Below are 15683 nucleotides of genomic sequence, written 5' to 3'. Positions count from 1 at the left end.
CTACTTGTTTTCAATTTGCTGCCCTAGCTTTCGTGTTGTTGTTTCTCACTATTTTTAAAAATTGTACTCTTTTTAAATAAAACTATGCTGAAGATACAGGTTATTAATTATCAAAATAAATAAGCATTTGTTTACTTTTGTGTCCTCTTCATGTATTTAGGTCGCCAGCTTCTTTTAAAAGCTGTAAATCGTGTGTGGACAGAACTGTTCTACAGTAAGAAACAGGCTTTGGAGGAAGTATTCAAAGTATCCCTTCCTGTCAATGACAGGGGCCATGTGGACATTGCCATTGCAAAGCCCCTTGTTGAAGAAGCCAGCTTAAAATGTTGGCAAAATCACTTGGGTAAGAGCAGCTGTGCAGATTATTATTGTGTGATCTATATTTCTTTGGCTGCTTAGGCATATTTAAAACCCCTTAAATGTAGGGAGGAAGATGGGAGCAAAATGACATTGTCCTTGATTCCATCTGATGTTGGATAGATAGTTCGCCTTCCGTTCTACCCATCCCAAAGGGAACCACTTCACCCCCTGCTTTTCATTCTAGGGAACAAGGGTTTCCTGTTCATCACCCACAGGCAGTGTTACAAATGTGGAATGTGCTCTTTGAGGGCTTTCAAATATGAGTGTAAAAAGTACTGTTTAAAAGTATGTGGGTTGGGAGTGTGTTTGTGGGAGAATGCTACCATCTAGATCAGCCTGCAGCTTTTCTGGGTATCATTTTTGGTTTGTAGCAGGGTGGATTTGATTTAAATCACCAGACAGTAAGACTTGATTTAAATCATTTTTTCCCCCAGAAAGACTCAATCTTGCTGGTATAATCTTAATATTTACAACCATATGAAGGTTTCATTTTTGGAATAATAAATTTTCAGAGTAGTTTTTAGTTATATCAAAAATTACTGATTTGGTTATACTATTAGAAATACATAGACAGATAATTATGAAATTATGGTGATTTTTAAGAAGTTAACTGTTCATATTTGGACAACTTTTCTCCTGTACTTTATTGGAAGGAGAAAATAATCATTTCCTTAATAACCATTTAAACAATTTAACTAAAAAAAGAACATTATAGCATATGTATCCATGTTTGTTAACTTTTTTAAAGTTAATTTTTTTAACTTTAAATGGTTTTTAATGGTTAATTTTTTTATAAAAAAAATTCAGCTGAGTTTTAGCACACATGAAAAACTTAAAACAAATCCTTATTTCCTGATGAATAGCCTTTGGACTATAATGTAACTTAAACAGAAGACTATATTTAGAAAGATTTTTCCTCCCAAAGCATTTTATTTTAAAAATCCAATGTAAATAAAAAAAATCCAATTTAAATAAAAAATCCAATTTAAATAAAAAAAATCCGATTATTATTATTATTATTATTATTAAAAAATCATTGATTTTTATCCACCCTGGTTTGTAGGTGTGCTAGTAGGGTCCAGTAAATACGCTTTGAAAACCTCCAACTCTTCTTGGCATTCTAGCTCATGAAAAAAAAAGCATCAGTAGAGGAGAAGCCTTGGCTCCGACTACCCAATCCAAGCTCTCCCGGGTCAGCAGTGGATTCGGTCTTTCCAAGCTAACAGGATCGAGAAGAAACCGAAAAGAAAGCGGTCTTAACAAACATAATCTATCCACGCAGGTATTGCATAGTATTTAAAGACAAACAGATAAACAATGGCCATCCCCTATATGTATAACAAATTGATCAATGATTTAACCTGTCTTAATAAATCCCCCCCTTCACTATATTCTGTTACTTAGATTTTAACTGCCTGTATGTTAAGTACTGCAGCCTTAATCCACCGTAGCAGTTTCAGGTTGTTGAAGTAGATGAGACCGTTGAAATACTTGGCTAGATAAGGGGTATTTTTTTATTGTAAAAAATACAGCATAACTACTATCTACCATAATCCACACTACTTGAAGTTTTCAGGGTTATTTTATATGTAAGTTGTTTTAAGGATGAGCTCTTTTCTGCCCACATTAATATATTCATTATTTTGCTGTTAGGAGATCTCTCAGTGGATGTTTACTCACATAGCAGTGGTTCGAGACTTGGTAGATATGCAGTATAAAGAATACCAAGAGGTAAATGAGAGCAGTAATCAAACCGAATGCTTTTATCAAATCTGCATGAGTGTTGTATTTAACAGTGGTTTCTTTTTGTTTCATTTTATTTATATAAAGATATTTTATTTCGCTTTTCTGTTTTAAATTTGTAAATCCCAAAGTGGTTTGTGATATACATAAAGCAATCAAAGTAAAAAATAAGAACTAAAACATTTTTACATAGTCATGCAATTTAAACTATACCATCCAGAACCAAGGATGAACTCAGTATCAGTAGTCAGGAAATGCCAGAATAGAAAGATCTTTTCCTGTCTGCCAAAGTCCCACATTGTCTATTTTCTCCAGGTCTCCATGGGGAGCTCATTCCACAAATTGGGCATCACAATGGAAAAGGCCTTATTCTAACTTTTCAGTACAATCAGAAGATCCCCACCCATAGATAGTCTCACTAAGAAACATACACCATGCAGAGATAAGATAATCATATCCTTTTGCTAGGAGATTTCAGTATTTCAGAATCTGTTGAAATTGTCACGAATCTTGAGTTTTTAAGCTCCGAGATTGAGGAAAACAGCATGAATATCCAACTTTGCACCTTGAACCTTTTAAAAGAGTTTGTTTTATTTTCATTTATTAAATTTATATACCCCCCTTCGAAGATCACAGGGCAGTTTAAAATGCCTTGGGCTTCTTTGCTGCCGTGCCTCAAGAGAATCTATGTCAGTTAGAATCACGGTACAAGGGAGCTTTCTTGATTCTGCATGCATTTATGAGACATGATTTTGCACACCATGGCAGTTAACCTGTAGTGTCCTTTCCAGCGTCAGCAGAATGCATTGAAGTATGTGACAGAAGAGTGGTCTCAGATTGAATACGAGTTGTTACGGGAGAGAGGACTGTGGGGCCCTCCTATTGGCTCTCACTTGGACAAGTGGATGCTGGAGATGACAGAAGGTCCCTGTCGAATGAGGAAGAAGATGGTGCGAAATGACATGTTTTATATTCAGTACCCTTACATGCCGGATACTGAACATGAGACAAATATGCTGGTAAGTGCAGTTACAGGAGGGCAGTAGCTTTTAGCTGTAGCAATGCATTGGCTTATTTCTTGCATCATTGCCAAGAATGTTCATCGCCGATTGGATAATGCGTTTCTGGTGGTGCTCAGCTATGGGTTTATGGATGGACATTGATTTCCTTTCAAGTGCATATCAGCAAATATTTGGAGTAGCTCCCTGAACTATGCAGCCATGGGCGTTGTCTTTTTGCAGCCTCTAGATTCATGTTGATTAATTTTCCAGTTGGAGGATAGCAGAAGTAAAGTGGGCTGTGGCTTCCCTCTGCCATAACAGGAAGGCCACCTACAATGTACCAAGCCAGGTACAGCCCACCTACCATGTATGCTTCATAGCCCCCCTTGTATTTGCAGTCCTAGGCAGGTAGCAAAAACATGAGGTTAATTGAGTTCCTGGTGGGTTGTCCTACATGGATGATGGACTGCATTGAGCTTGGGGGGATTGTACAGGCCTGTGCTAGTCTGATCAAAGATACCTGGGTAGTTAGAAAAATATAAATGCATTGTCAGGTAGGTGTGACTTGTACAAACGTGATGGTGCTGTTAAGGTGCATCTCTTAACAGCGTTCGGAACTCCCATTGTTCTGGGCGCATTTTGCGACAGGGAATTTCATTAGTGCAAACAGTTTCTGAGCTCTGGGTGCAGTACTGCGCCTAAGATTTCAGATTAAAACTGCAGAGTGGAAGGAAAGGAGGACCTTTTTCAGCTTCCCCACTTCTAGGGGAAGGACTAGACCATGTGAAAAATGAACATAATATTTTAGCTGCAGTTCATTTTCAGCTTTGTATTCTTGTTATATAAAAAAAAATGTGCCTAGACATTCCATTGTTGCACCCATAACCTAGGTTTAGGGTGCCATTTAGCTCCTGGCTTTCATATCTCAGTTTCTCACATTGTCTCTTCATAGTCCATCATATTTGAAGATTGAGTTTGTAGGCAAGTGCAGAATCAAAGCAGCAGTGTGAGATGTTAATTTGATCCACTGATAAATCAACAAGATTTTAATTGAATTGCTAAAATATTGTGTATGCCTCTCGTGCAAGAACTTTGTGATTAAATTGAGCTTTACTAGCTAGTTTTAGCAAATTTTAAGGTTCGAGCTTCTATGTTGTTATTTTCCCTGCTTTGCATTTCCTGGTGTGGAGAAAATTAGAAGTTCAGTCATTGGCTTTTTGCCCACTAATGCTCTGACAGTTTTAGTTGCATCATGCATTCTTCCTCAACATGATATTTCCCCTGATGTTTCTATACTTAATACCCTATTTTCAGTCTGACTTCTCAAGTAAGGCTCCTGAGACACCTGACGATACCATTCCTCAAAAGGTAAAGAGAGAGAACTCTCCACGGGTGGCAAAACAGATAGAAACTTCTCTGTGCATGTTAGGCAACCTTAACAAGGCTTCTCTGGTTGGCTTTCAACGTGCTTCCTCAGTAACTCTGTCGTAGGGTTAATGATATACTAAGAGGATGTGGCTGTGTTCTCTTATAGTCTTCACCTAATACAATGTCTATGTAGCTCTTTCTGTCTGTGTTGCACACTAACAAGCTGTGATGGGCTGTGCTGTCACTATTCTCACTGTATAAACATGTACCAGCTCGAAATTAGAACTAATGGACTATGATGTGTTTAGTGATGGGCAGTTTGGACATCCATGCACTTAGCCTAATCAGTATTTCAGTGCTGGCATAATGTTTTTTGCACTGTTAAGACAATCTCACCTGTTCAGGGGACTGTACTGGCAAAGCAATTGACTCACCTTGTCTCATACGTGTATTTGGGACCATTAATTGCTGCTTTCTGCCCCCTTGTTAACATAAACATTTTCTATGTGCCTCTAATGAGGAACATGGTTTGTACGTCCGGGAATGCATCCCTTTCTGTTCATGAACAACTATACTGCATTCCACTGATACTTAATTCTCAAAATACGTTGCGAAGAAAGATCCAACATTATATTGCCTTTGCAAATAGTCCTATCTAGGTCACAAAAAATACAGATCAAAACATTTTAATAAATTTGCTCATCACTAAGTACAATATGCCTTCACTCATTTTGAATTACTTGTCAAGCCAACATTTTGGAAGGTGATGCATTAATGTATTTTTTGGCTATTGGTGGACTTGCTAAAAATGTGTCTGTTCTCTAGGTGGCTTATCTCTTATAAGGACTAGGTTAACAAATCATCATCATATAAATGAACTGTTCTTTTTTTAAAAAAACCTCAAGCATAATTGGAGAGTTTAGGGAGCATCTAGAGAAGAACTTTGGCTGAATTCTTAATCTTTTCCAATAGGCTTCAGAAGGAAGTGCAGTCAGAGAGTTGGGGGACAACTTTGGGAGTCATGCGAGGAGAGGAGAATTTCCATTGCACAAGCACAAATAAGACAACTTCATTGGATGTGACCTAGTATAATAATGTGCACATCATACACCTGTGGGAGGGAGCCTCCATCCCAAGATCCTAATTTGGCCCATGAGCCTTTTTGCGCAAACCACATCCATCTGTCAGTCACTTGACATCATGTGACCTCAGGTGTGGAGCTCTCTTATCTCCAATCTGATCTTATTTTTTATCTTAGTGCTGTCACATGCTTTGCCCCATGTTTGGCAGGGGTTGGACTGGATGGCCCTTGTGGTCTCTTCCAACTCTATGATTCTATGTGCCTCTAGAGGCCTGCTCTTAGACAGGAAAAGGCATCAGGCAGAGACTTACCTTCAGTCTTAGTGCTGTGCTCCCAAGCTCTGAGATTGGAGATAGGAGAAATGTGGCTTGTTCTTTGACAGTAAAAGGCAGCATTTCCACCCACCCAAAAGAGTCTCCCTTGGCATCCCCAGTTTGAATTCAAGGAATGAGAATGAGAATTTATTAATTTCAGTCACAGACCAGTTTCAGCTCACATACAATATCAGGGAAGTCATAAAACATGATAGGGATACATTTGAATTTGCAATTGGGCATAACGGGCAATACAGATATAGCAGCAATTAACGATATATTTTAGTGATTAAGATATACCTTATATAACCTAAAATTGTCATTTAAGGCCTTGGTCATTATGGCTAGCACAGCTTGTTCCCTAAGTTTTATGGTAGTCGCACAGAATTTGGCCATCCTAAGCGTGATCTCTGGATCCTTGTCCTCTACCAGGGATTTTAGACGGTGAAGTTCGGACCCATTTGGGGATTTATGTATAGCAGGGATGATAAATGACGAGCGTATATCCCCGTAGAAACGACAGCGTAACAAAGCATGAGAAACAGTTTCTACCTCCATCAAGCAGCAGGGGCAGACTCGTTCTGCGTATGGTTTACCCTCAAATCTGCCCTGCAATAAGGCTGATGGCAGCCCGTTGAATCTAGCGAGGGTAAACAACCGTCTGTATTTAGGTATTTGTAATTTTGACAGATATTTTGCTGAGGTGAACCCCCTCCCATTATCTTTTATTGCAGGGTGTTTATTCATCTCACTCATGTGACATTGCAGTTCCACACCCCAAATTCGTTGGCAGATTATTGCTCTAGTTTTCTCTGTCCTACAGCTATCGGGGCCTGTGGGGAGAACCCCAAGCCTCTTAGCTTTTCGTGCAGTGTAGCTTCCCATTTGAATTGGTAGGAATCCAGTAGGGTTACCGGAGCCAACCCAACAGGAGAAAGAACACGTTTTAGCCGACAGTGGATCTTCAGGGTCCATATCTGAGCGCTGACAGGGATTTGCCCAACCTCCAAGGAACTCAAATGAAGAGCAAGCGCAGCAAAGGAAAAACATAAAATTGACATCATGGGGCTAATCCACCAACCTTATCAGAATGACCCACAGAGCGTGAGCCGGCAGGCCCTCTGCCTGATCCACTTCTCTGTATTACCCATTATTGCTACTAAAATAAATGGAGGTTAGAGTCGATTCGCTCAACCCAGTTGGCATGTTAGTAATACAGCACTTGTTGTTGCTTGGATCTCTGTAGAATTTGGCATGGGGTGAAGTGATTTTAATGAACGCTGCCTCGCTTGCAGTTCTTCACCACACTAGCGTAAAGATGATAAACACTGGTTACTCAACAGTTGCGGGGTGATAAGTGCTCTGAGCCCATGGAGAAGCAAGTCACATTACTATTCTCTGCAGAAAGAAACTCCACAAATGCATTTCACTAGTAATGCAAATAAGGAGAAGTGGACTAAAATAGAAGTTTGGTAAAGCATTATAGCGTTCCAGAAAACATTTATTCTTCTTTGATGAACTGCGAGTTCCTGTAAAACGTGATTTGAACTTTGGCCAAAATGCAAAATCTCCTCCCCTTTGCCCCCCCCTCCCCCCAAAAGATCCACTTTACTATTGCACTCAACATTTACTTTTGGTCGTGAGACCTTGACCATTAGGGAGCATGCAGTTGTGTTTGATTGCAGCCCAACAAATAGAAAAAGAAACATAGCATATATATTGTATGAGCTAACACCAAACAGCATTTTGGTTCTTGAGCACCACATCCATATGAACAAATTTTGATAGCTTTCCTGCCTCCCCCATTCTCTGTGGCATAATCATAAAATTGTAGAATTGTAATAGCATAATTAAAGTAATAGTGTGGGAGATAATAATAGGTCTAAATTAATCCCAGTCAGTTTCTCTACATCCTTGCACTTTGGCTAACATTTCAGTGTTTAAAGAAAATACCTGAATTGGCTGGGTGCAATATTGGAAATGATGAGATGCCAGTTCTTTTGTGATGATTCACAAAGCACCGAACACATTTTGCTAACTTTTACGTTCATCAAGCAGCATTTAATTTTTGATCATCTTTCCAGCAACAATAGGTTCATTCCAAATCTAGCTGATTTGCCTATTGGAAACTTAATTAGTTTACAGTTGGCTGCCTCCAGCTACAACACGTAGCAGGTTCTGAACATAGATTTATATTTAGGGTATGTTTGAGTTGGTTTTGGCAAACGTTTTTATTCTGTTGTTGTTTAAAGAAACCTGCACGCTACCGAAGAGCTATAAGCTATGACAGCAAAGAATACTACATGCGTCTGGCTTCTGGAAACCCTGCTGTCTTTCAAGACACTGTCGAAGATAGCTCTGAAGGAGAAACTGCTCATCAGGAGCCAGAACATGGGGAAGATACTATTGCAAGAGTTAAAGGTGGGTATTTTCACACATACCTTCATATGCATAGGTATGCTTGACAAGTTGAAGTTATTTATGCTGTATTTCCCTATAGGGAAGTATGCACAAGCAGCAAGCTATTCTTGAGTGTGATGGCAGAAATTCACAATTTTTACATTCATAGGTTATTTAGGACAAGGCAGAAGTTTTCAGCAGACCCGACTTCTGCTGATATGTGAATTGTGACCATTGTAATACTTTAGTGGCCTCCCTAAATGTGTGAATCACCCCAAAGATGCTAAAACTGTTGCTTAAGAAAGATTTGAATCTGTCTTGTCTAGTAGTCCTTCCCTATCAGTGGGGAATTGGTCAACTTGTAGTCACTTTTGCATCTAGAATTTTTTTTGTAGGAAAAATATGCATAAAATTGTATTTAAATGTTTTAAATTATATTTTTTTAATGCATTCCTGCAAAACATGCATTTTAAAACATCTTTTGATAGTTTAGTGTGCTGAGAATTGTATTGCAGCGTTCAGAGGAATGCAAAACCTGAGGACACTTAAGTTCTGATAGTACATTAGTCCAAGAAGTCACTTCACATTGGAATTTGTAACGATCAAATTCACTAATTGTCCCTAAGTATCAGTGCAGTGTGTTTGTAAAAGTAGGCACGCCTCCTTTGATTTCCCATTCCCATTGACTGCATAGCATGTGAACAGCCTATATGACCTAATCTTGCATTAAGATTCTCAGTGTCCCGTCCCCCCTCCAGGAGCTTAGGGGGTTATCCCGTTTTATCCCCACAACAACCCATGAGAGTGTGTGACTTACCTGAGATCATCCACTGACCTTCATTGCCTGAGCAAGGGCCATGGATCCATTGACTGCCCTTGGCCTGACAGTTCTCAGACTCAGCTGGTCCTGCAGAAATTCTACCAGCTTTTGGCTGTAGGATTTGGGGTGGGCATTGAACCTTAAGTAGAGTGAAACCGTTCTTTACTGGCATGGACTTGTTAATATGCAGCCCTGCTCACATACCACACAAAGTTCAGTGACTTACAGACAAATGTGCTGCTGGTTTGATTGCTTCATGCAGGCCTTGTTAAACCGCCACTGAAGAGATCTCGTTCAGCACCTGATGGTGGTGATGAGGAGAATCAGGAGCAGCTGCAGGATCAAATAGCTGAGAGCAGCTCTATAGATGAAGAGGAGAAAACCGATAACACAACTTTGCTTCGACTGCTCGAAGAAGGGGAGAAGGTATAAGCCAGCATTTAATCTTTTTGGTCTCTCAATCACTGAACCTAGCAAGCTGTTGTGTGGAGGCTTCTTGAACGTATTGTGCCTCTGGTCTCCGAAGCAGTTCACCCATCATTCCAAAATGAACGTGGCATAGAGGGGTTGTGGAGTACGCGTGTGTGATATCTCACAAAATGCCACGCATTGTATCCAACTAAGTTGTCCCGTTCACACAAGGACTTCCAACGTATGCAGTGGAATTCCCTCTCCTATCCTCACCCCATGTCCCACCCCCCCAAAAAAAATCAGTTCTGGAGAGGGGAGCCCTCAAAACAGATTGGGGGGGAGGGGAGGGGAGGGGAAATTCCATTACGCAAGTGGAAGTCCTTGCATGAACACGCTGACCTGTTGGATACAACCCACAGTTTCCTAACCCAAACACAGAATTGTTAATTAAATGGTGACAGAGCCCCTCGTAGGAAACTAACATGGCTGAATAATTCTAACCCACTGTGGATTTAACCTTCAGTTAAGTTCTTCTCTTTTTTACACTTTTGATATAAGAATGATTCTTTTTTTTTCACCCAGCAAACACTTTTAAATTGGAACTCAGCCTTAAAATTCAGCGAATTTCTAGAGTATCTTTGTTCTTTACGTTTGCATGAGCACGTTTAATTGTGGTTGGGAAACAGTTTTATGAAACATTGACATAATAGGTTCTGAAGTGCTGTTGAGAAGGCTCATAATAAATAGGCCTACCTTGGGAAATGGCTGTTGCTTTCAGTGATGAGTGTCCTCATTTAAAACAAACTTCATTTTGTTGTTGGCATAGTTTAGAAACAATACTCTTAAGAAAAAAATATACAAATTCAGCTTTGATATTGTAGGAACCTGTTTTGGTTTCGTTGGAACAAAAATGCATCCACATACGAGTCCCATCTTCCCAAGGTGTGCAATCCTGTAGCGCAGGTGTGTGGAACCTCAGGACCTTGAACTGGCCCTCAGAACTTTCTCCAGGCTGCACCCCTTCTGAGACCCTGCTCTGCACCCTGTTCAAATGCTTTTTGATAAAGCTGTCATGATGCCTCTTGCTTGCCTACCACAACCAGCTGCATAAATCTCACTCTATGGAAGGCACAGTTTTATTATTCTGAAGCATTATAAATAAGCATTATGTAATAGTTCTTTGTACAATTTGAAATCCTTATCTTCTGGCATGCAAAAGGGGAGGATCCAGTTTTGGATGCCAGAACATAGTTTGTATGAGTATGAGTTGCAAAATGCCTTTGACTGGCAGGTGAAAACTTAGTATACGCAGTAGAATCAACATGACAATGGCTGGGAAAGTTTTCACATTGCCTCCTCTCGAACGTCAGATTATGCATTGAATAAATAGACCTCTCGAGGTGATTTGTTGTCTTTGCATTCATCCTCACTCAGTGTCATTGTGGCTTCCTAGTTTCTAGGGATGTGAAGGGCAGATCCCTAGGCATCACCGACGCAAGAAAATAACAACTGGGAAGTGTTGCTTGTACTGCAATAATCACTTCCATTTTTTCATTCTGTCATGGCTATAAACAGGACCCTCTCCTCCTGTAATTTAATCAAAAAGAACATTATAGGGCAGAGGCTATTTATATGCTGATGCTTGCATTTCAAAATTAAATCAATGGGTTGCTCTTTATATTTTTACCATTCCTTGTCCTTTGGTATGCAGAAAGGGAAGGGATAAGTCACAATCTAGCCAGAATTGAACACATTCAAGTCCTGTTGATACCGCCTTATTTCATCCTCTTAAAGCATCTTATTTTCAGCTAGTCCCCATAACATGTTGCAGTTATAGTAGCTTAGCACTGATTTTCCTATGTTGGATTTTTATGCCTACCCATCTGTCAAATTCATGGATCCAAGGGCAGGTTATTCAGGTCCATAGTATCGTGCAAAGCTTTCGACACAACCACTGCTCAACTATTCTCTTTTACATAAAACTCTGTTAGTCAAGACAAGGATCTCCAATTTCAACTATAGGACCAGATTAGTTTTCTTCAGGGTTGCCATGCAACCTTAACCTCCAAGAAGACACAACTGGCCTTGGTTTTATTTCATTCCGTATAAATAGTTATCCCTCTTAAAGTCTTCCAAGTCTTTAAGGAGGACTAAATGGTCCTTTGAGGGCTCTCCTTTCTTCTCATGGAATCTTCTGTTACAGTCATTTTTTCTTAGATGGAGTTTAAATGCTGTTTGTGAGTGTTGATATGGCTGGCAGGGTGGCGCTGTGGTCTAAACCACTGAGCCTCTTGGGCTTGCTGATTGGAAGGTTGGCAATTCAAATCCATGCGACAGGGTGAGCTCCCGTTGCTCTGTCCCAGCTCCTGCCAACCTAGCAGTTCAAAAGTATGCCAGTGCAAGTAGATAAATACCGGTAGGTACCGCTCCGGTGGGAAGGTAAATGGCATTTCTGTGCGCTCTGGATTCTGTCACAGTGTACTGTTGTGCCAGAAGCGGTTTAGTCATGCTGGCCACATGACCCAGAAAGCTGTCTGTGGACAAACGCTGGCTCCCTTGGCATGAAAGCAAGATGAGTGTCGCAACCCCATAGTCACCTTTGACTGGACTTAAACGTCCAGGAGTCCTTTAGCTTTTACCTTACCAGGGTAATTACTCCCCCCACCCCGCTCCAAAGGGCCTATAAGCATAGTCATGTACATTCATCATGTTTGCATTAAATATGTGCTTATTATTACAGATTCAACACATGTACCGCTGTGCTCGGGTTCAAGGCCTAGACACCAGTGAGGGGCTCCTCCTCTTTGGCAAAGAGCACTTTTATGTGATTGATGGCTATACCATGACCGCCACCAGAGAAATACGGGACATTGAAACCCTGCCTCTAAAGTGAGTTAGGCGTGGCATTCTTTGAAATTGTTAAGTGGAAAAAAATGTCTCCCTGTTAGAAAGTATTACAGCATCAGGAGTATAAGAAACCCTCCTGACTATAGCTCTTAAACGCATCTCCAAAAACTGCACTGCAGCTAAAATAGAAATATGCAAAATCTGTATGTGACTCTATAGTTATTGTATCATGGTTTTGACAATGCCAGTAATGGTTTATGTAGCCAAATATGACTATAGAATACAAGTGGGTGAAATCAGATTTGCTACGTATGTTGTTGTTTAGTCGTTTAGTCGTGTCCGACTCTTCGTGACCCCATGGACCATAGCACGCCAGGCACTCCTGTCTTCCACTGCCTCCCGCAGTTTGGTCAAACTCATGTTCGTAGCTTCGAGAACACTGTCCAACCATCTCGTCCTCTGTCGTCCCCTTCTCCTAGTGCCCTCCATCTTATATTTATAGTTTCTCTCCTACCTTTTACTCTCTACAGCATGCATGAGCCAATTATACCCAGAGGAGCCCGACAGGGTCCGAGTCAACTCAAAAGGACATGCAGTATTTTTGCATACGAGGATATTAAGGAAGTGCACAAAAGAAGATACCTGTTACAGGTATTGTTTCTAGTGGGGAATAGCAGTGTTTCGTAAATATTTATTTATTTTCATCATTTCATGAAACTTACACACTACTTGATTGTGTTTTTTTTTAAAAAAAAAAACAACAACCTCAAAGCAATTTACAAGAATAAAAAACAAGAAAATCAAGGAAAAAAATCACAAACATACTTAATAACATACAAAGGCTGAAATACTAAAACCTTTAAAAATTACCGTACCTTTCTAAGCATCTGGGTAGGCTTGTCTAAACCAGAATGTTTTTAGCAGGCTCCAAAAGATTATAGCGACGGCACCTGCTTGATCTCAACAGGCAAGGCGTTCCAAAGTATAAGTGTTGCCACACTAAACAATCAAGTTCTTGCAAATGTGGAACAGGTATTATGTTGTTAACAGCTTTATATTTTTATCCCACTGCTTAAGGTGGGATAAAACCCTACACATAATATACATTGTAATATTTTTATTAAACATTTTAGTCTGGAATCTCCAGTGCATTGTAAACCCTGACAAAGGGATTAGGGGTGATTTTTAAAGCACAGTTTGCAGGCGTAAGTTCACTTCATACCTAGGTAAAAAAAAGGTCTGACTTACGCCTCGTGAAAGTCCACAGCAATTACTCTTCTGTGCTTTGACAACATTGTTAAAACCTGCCGTTTCATTGCAGCCAATTGCTGTTGAAGTATTCTCTGGAGATGGACGCAACTACCTTCTTGCTTTTCAGAAAGGAGTGAGAAATAAAGTCTACCAAAGGTATTTCCATTCATCTTATTTATAACAAGAGTACATAAGAGCACAAGCGTATTGGCAAGGCAGCCATGGCAAGGGCTTGCCTCTTCAAAAGGGCATGGGAGAATGTGATGTTTATTACCAATACCAATAGGGTCTAGTAGGCTTGTGTGTCGAGCACGCTCTCCTATTGATATTAGGCAAGAATATTAATAGAGGGGGAAATTGTAGACATTTGACCACAAATGAGAAACAATTCCATATTGAGTTTTTATTGACCACGAGGAAATGTTAGCATTTAACGCTGCATTATCCCATGCCCTTCTGCTGCCCATTCATCCATTGTGGGAATTCCTCTTAAGAGGGAATGAGATGAAAATTAGGGCCCAGCAACAGCTAGCCTATATTATGCTAAACACGGTCTTATTACAAAGACAAGAGAATTACTTCATCTCAACTTGCTCCCAATAATTCAGCCTGCCTTAGAAGGAGGGCAGCCAACCAGTAGAGCTCAGGAACCCATATGTCAAGATCACCCGAGCAGTGAGCTCAGTAGGCAGAAAGGCATGTTGCATTTGCTGAAAATCTCAGACACCCCAGAGACACATGTAAGGGGAATACTACACAGCATGAATATAGGTGGGTCTCCTCTGTCCTCTTATAGATCTTCATTCTGGGATTTTACTAACCAGAGTAATTCAGTGCCACCTCCAGAACTTGGCCACCTCTTTAGTCACCCTTGACTCAAGATCAATGCAGATCTTTGAATGGACTCTACTGTTCAGTTCCCATTGTGGACACCTGCAAAAACTTTTCATTCCTGCCTTATGCCTTCTAGTTTTATGAACAAAAGAGGATTTGCTTGCTATGTTTTCCAAGCAGCTGAGTGGACACATACTGGGGGTAAAGTGATCTTTAAATAAACTGTTCCCAGCTATTGAGGGCTTTATCTAACAGTAACACTTTGAAAGCCTTCCTCTCCATCCCATCCCCACAAAAATCTCTTGAACTGAGGTGTACTTTTCTTTTTACTGTTTTTTCATTGCAATGTATACTTTTAATAAAAATAGACACAGCAGCCTAATTAATTCATTAACAGTCTGGCAGGCACCACCTGAATCTTAATTGAAACACATTTTTGTTGATTACATTATCCTATTATTATTTTTAAGGTTTCTGGCTGTCGTTCCATCTTTAACTGACAGCTCAGAGTCTGTGTCTGGACAGCGACCCAACACTAGTGTGGAACAAGGGTGAGTGTTTGTGTTTCTTTATTCCACGTGATAGTTTAGAAGTGAAGGAATTTACAGTATTCATTTTGACTAGTTTCTACTCATCCCGCTATTTTAAAAGTTGAACCTCCTGGTGACTTTCACTGTCTTTAATGTGTTTCCCAGTGTAAATAGAGGAGATTTGGAGTATAAGCAAAAGCAGAAATGCAAATAAAATATTGTGAACAGCAATGAAAATAAAATAGCAACGGGCTTCTCTCTTGAAATTGACTGTGCTCACACATCATAGTAAACCATAGCTAAAGGTTCATCATGAATATTTAAATGTGTCTCGCTTTGCTCCTCTCCTAGCCAGAGTAAGAGCTGCAAACCACAATCCCTGGCTTAGTATCATGTCAAAACCCATGGGTCATGGTGGTTGGCTTGCTCCAAGCAAGCCATGACTGGAAAGCCAAAGCTTGTTCTTGAATCACTCAGACAGCTACACTACATGAGCTCTAACATCAAAGCATGTTAGACTGTTAGAGGTGACCGTTCCTTGTTGGCATGTTAATGCCATTGATAGTGATTCATAGATACTAGGATGGTACAACTGTTGATTCTTTAATAGTTTAAAATCAGTTATAATCAATATGTTAGCAGGGATTACAATGAAAAAGTTGCTCCGTATTACATGAAGTTGCTAACATTGCTCTCATATACCACTACTAAGTACTGACCCTT

At 40.0% G+C, this 15683-nt stretch overlaps 1 protein-coding gene across 4 annotated transcripts in view; it reads left to right on the top strand.

Annotated features, from left to right (window-relative positions):
• Window positions 1-15683, top strand: part of WDFY3 (WD repeat and FYVE domain containing 3) — a 125871-nt gene that overhangs the window by 92178 nt on the left and 18010 nt on the right. For 3 of the 4 annotated variants that reach the window (XM_035112493.2, XM_035112491.2, XM_035112489.2), the window contains 11 exons: window positions 161-343; window positions 1485-1642; window positions 2014-2091; window positions 2895-3122; window positions 4419-4472; window positions 8120-8288; window positions 9350-9513; window positions 12239-12387; window positions 12876-12996; window positions 13667-13752; window positions 14901-14981. In XM_035112493.2, the coding sequence (XP_034968384.2) occupies window positions 161-343; window positions 1485-1642; window positions 2014-2091; window positions 2895-3122; window positions 4419-4472; window positions 8120-8288; window positions 9350-9513; window positions 12239-12387; window positions 12876-12996; window positions 13667-13752; window positions 14901-14981 (1471 nt within the window). The remainder of the gene's footprint in view (window positions 1-160; window positions 344-1484; window positions 1643-2013; window positions 2092-2894; window positions 3123-4418; window positions 4473-8119; window positions 8289-9349; window positions 9514-12238; window positions 12388-12875; window positions 12997-13666; window positions 13753-14900; window positions 14982-15683) is intronic. The other variant, XM_035112492.2, reaches the window with a different exon arrangement.

The sequence above is a fragment of the Zootoca vivipara genome, chromosome 9 (genome assembly GCF_963506605.1).
Source record: "Zootoca vivipara chromosome 9, rZooViv1.1, whole genome shotgun sequence".
Lineage (NCBI taxonomy): Eukaryota > Metazoa > Chordata > Lepidosauria > Squamata > Lacertidae > Zootoca > Zootoca vivipara.
Note: the sequence above shows the minus strand (reverse complement) of the source record. Positions and strands in the feature narration are given on the sequence as shown.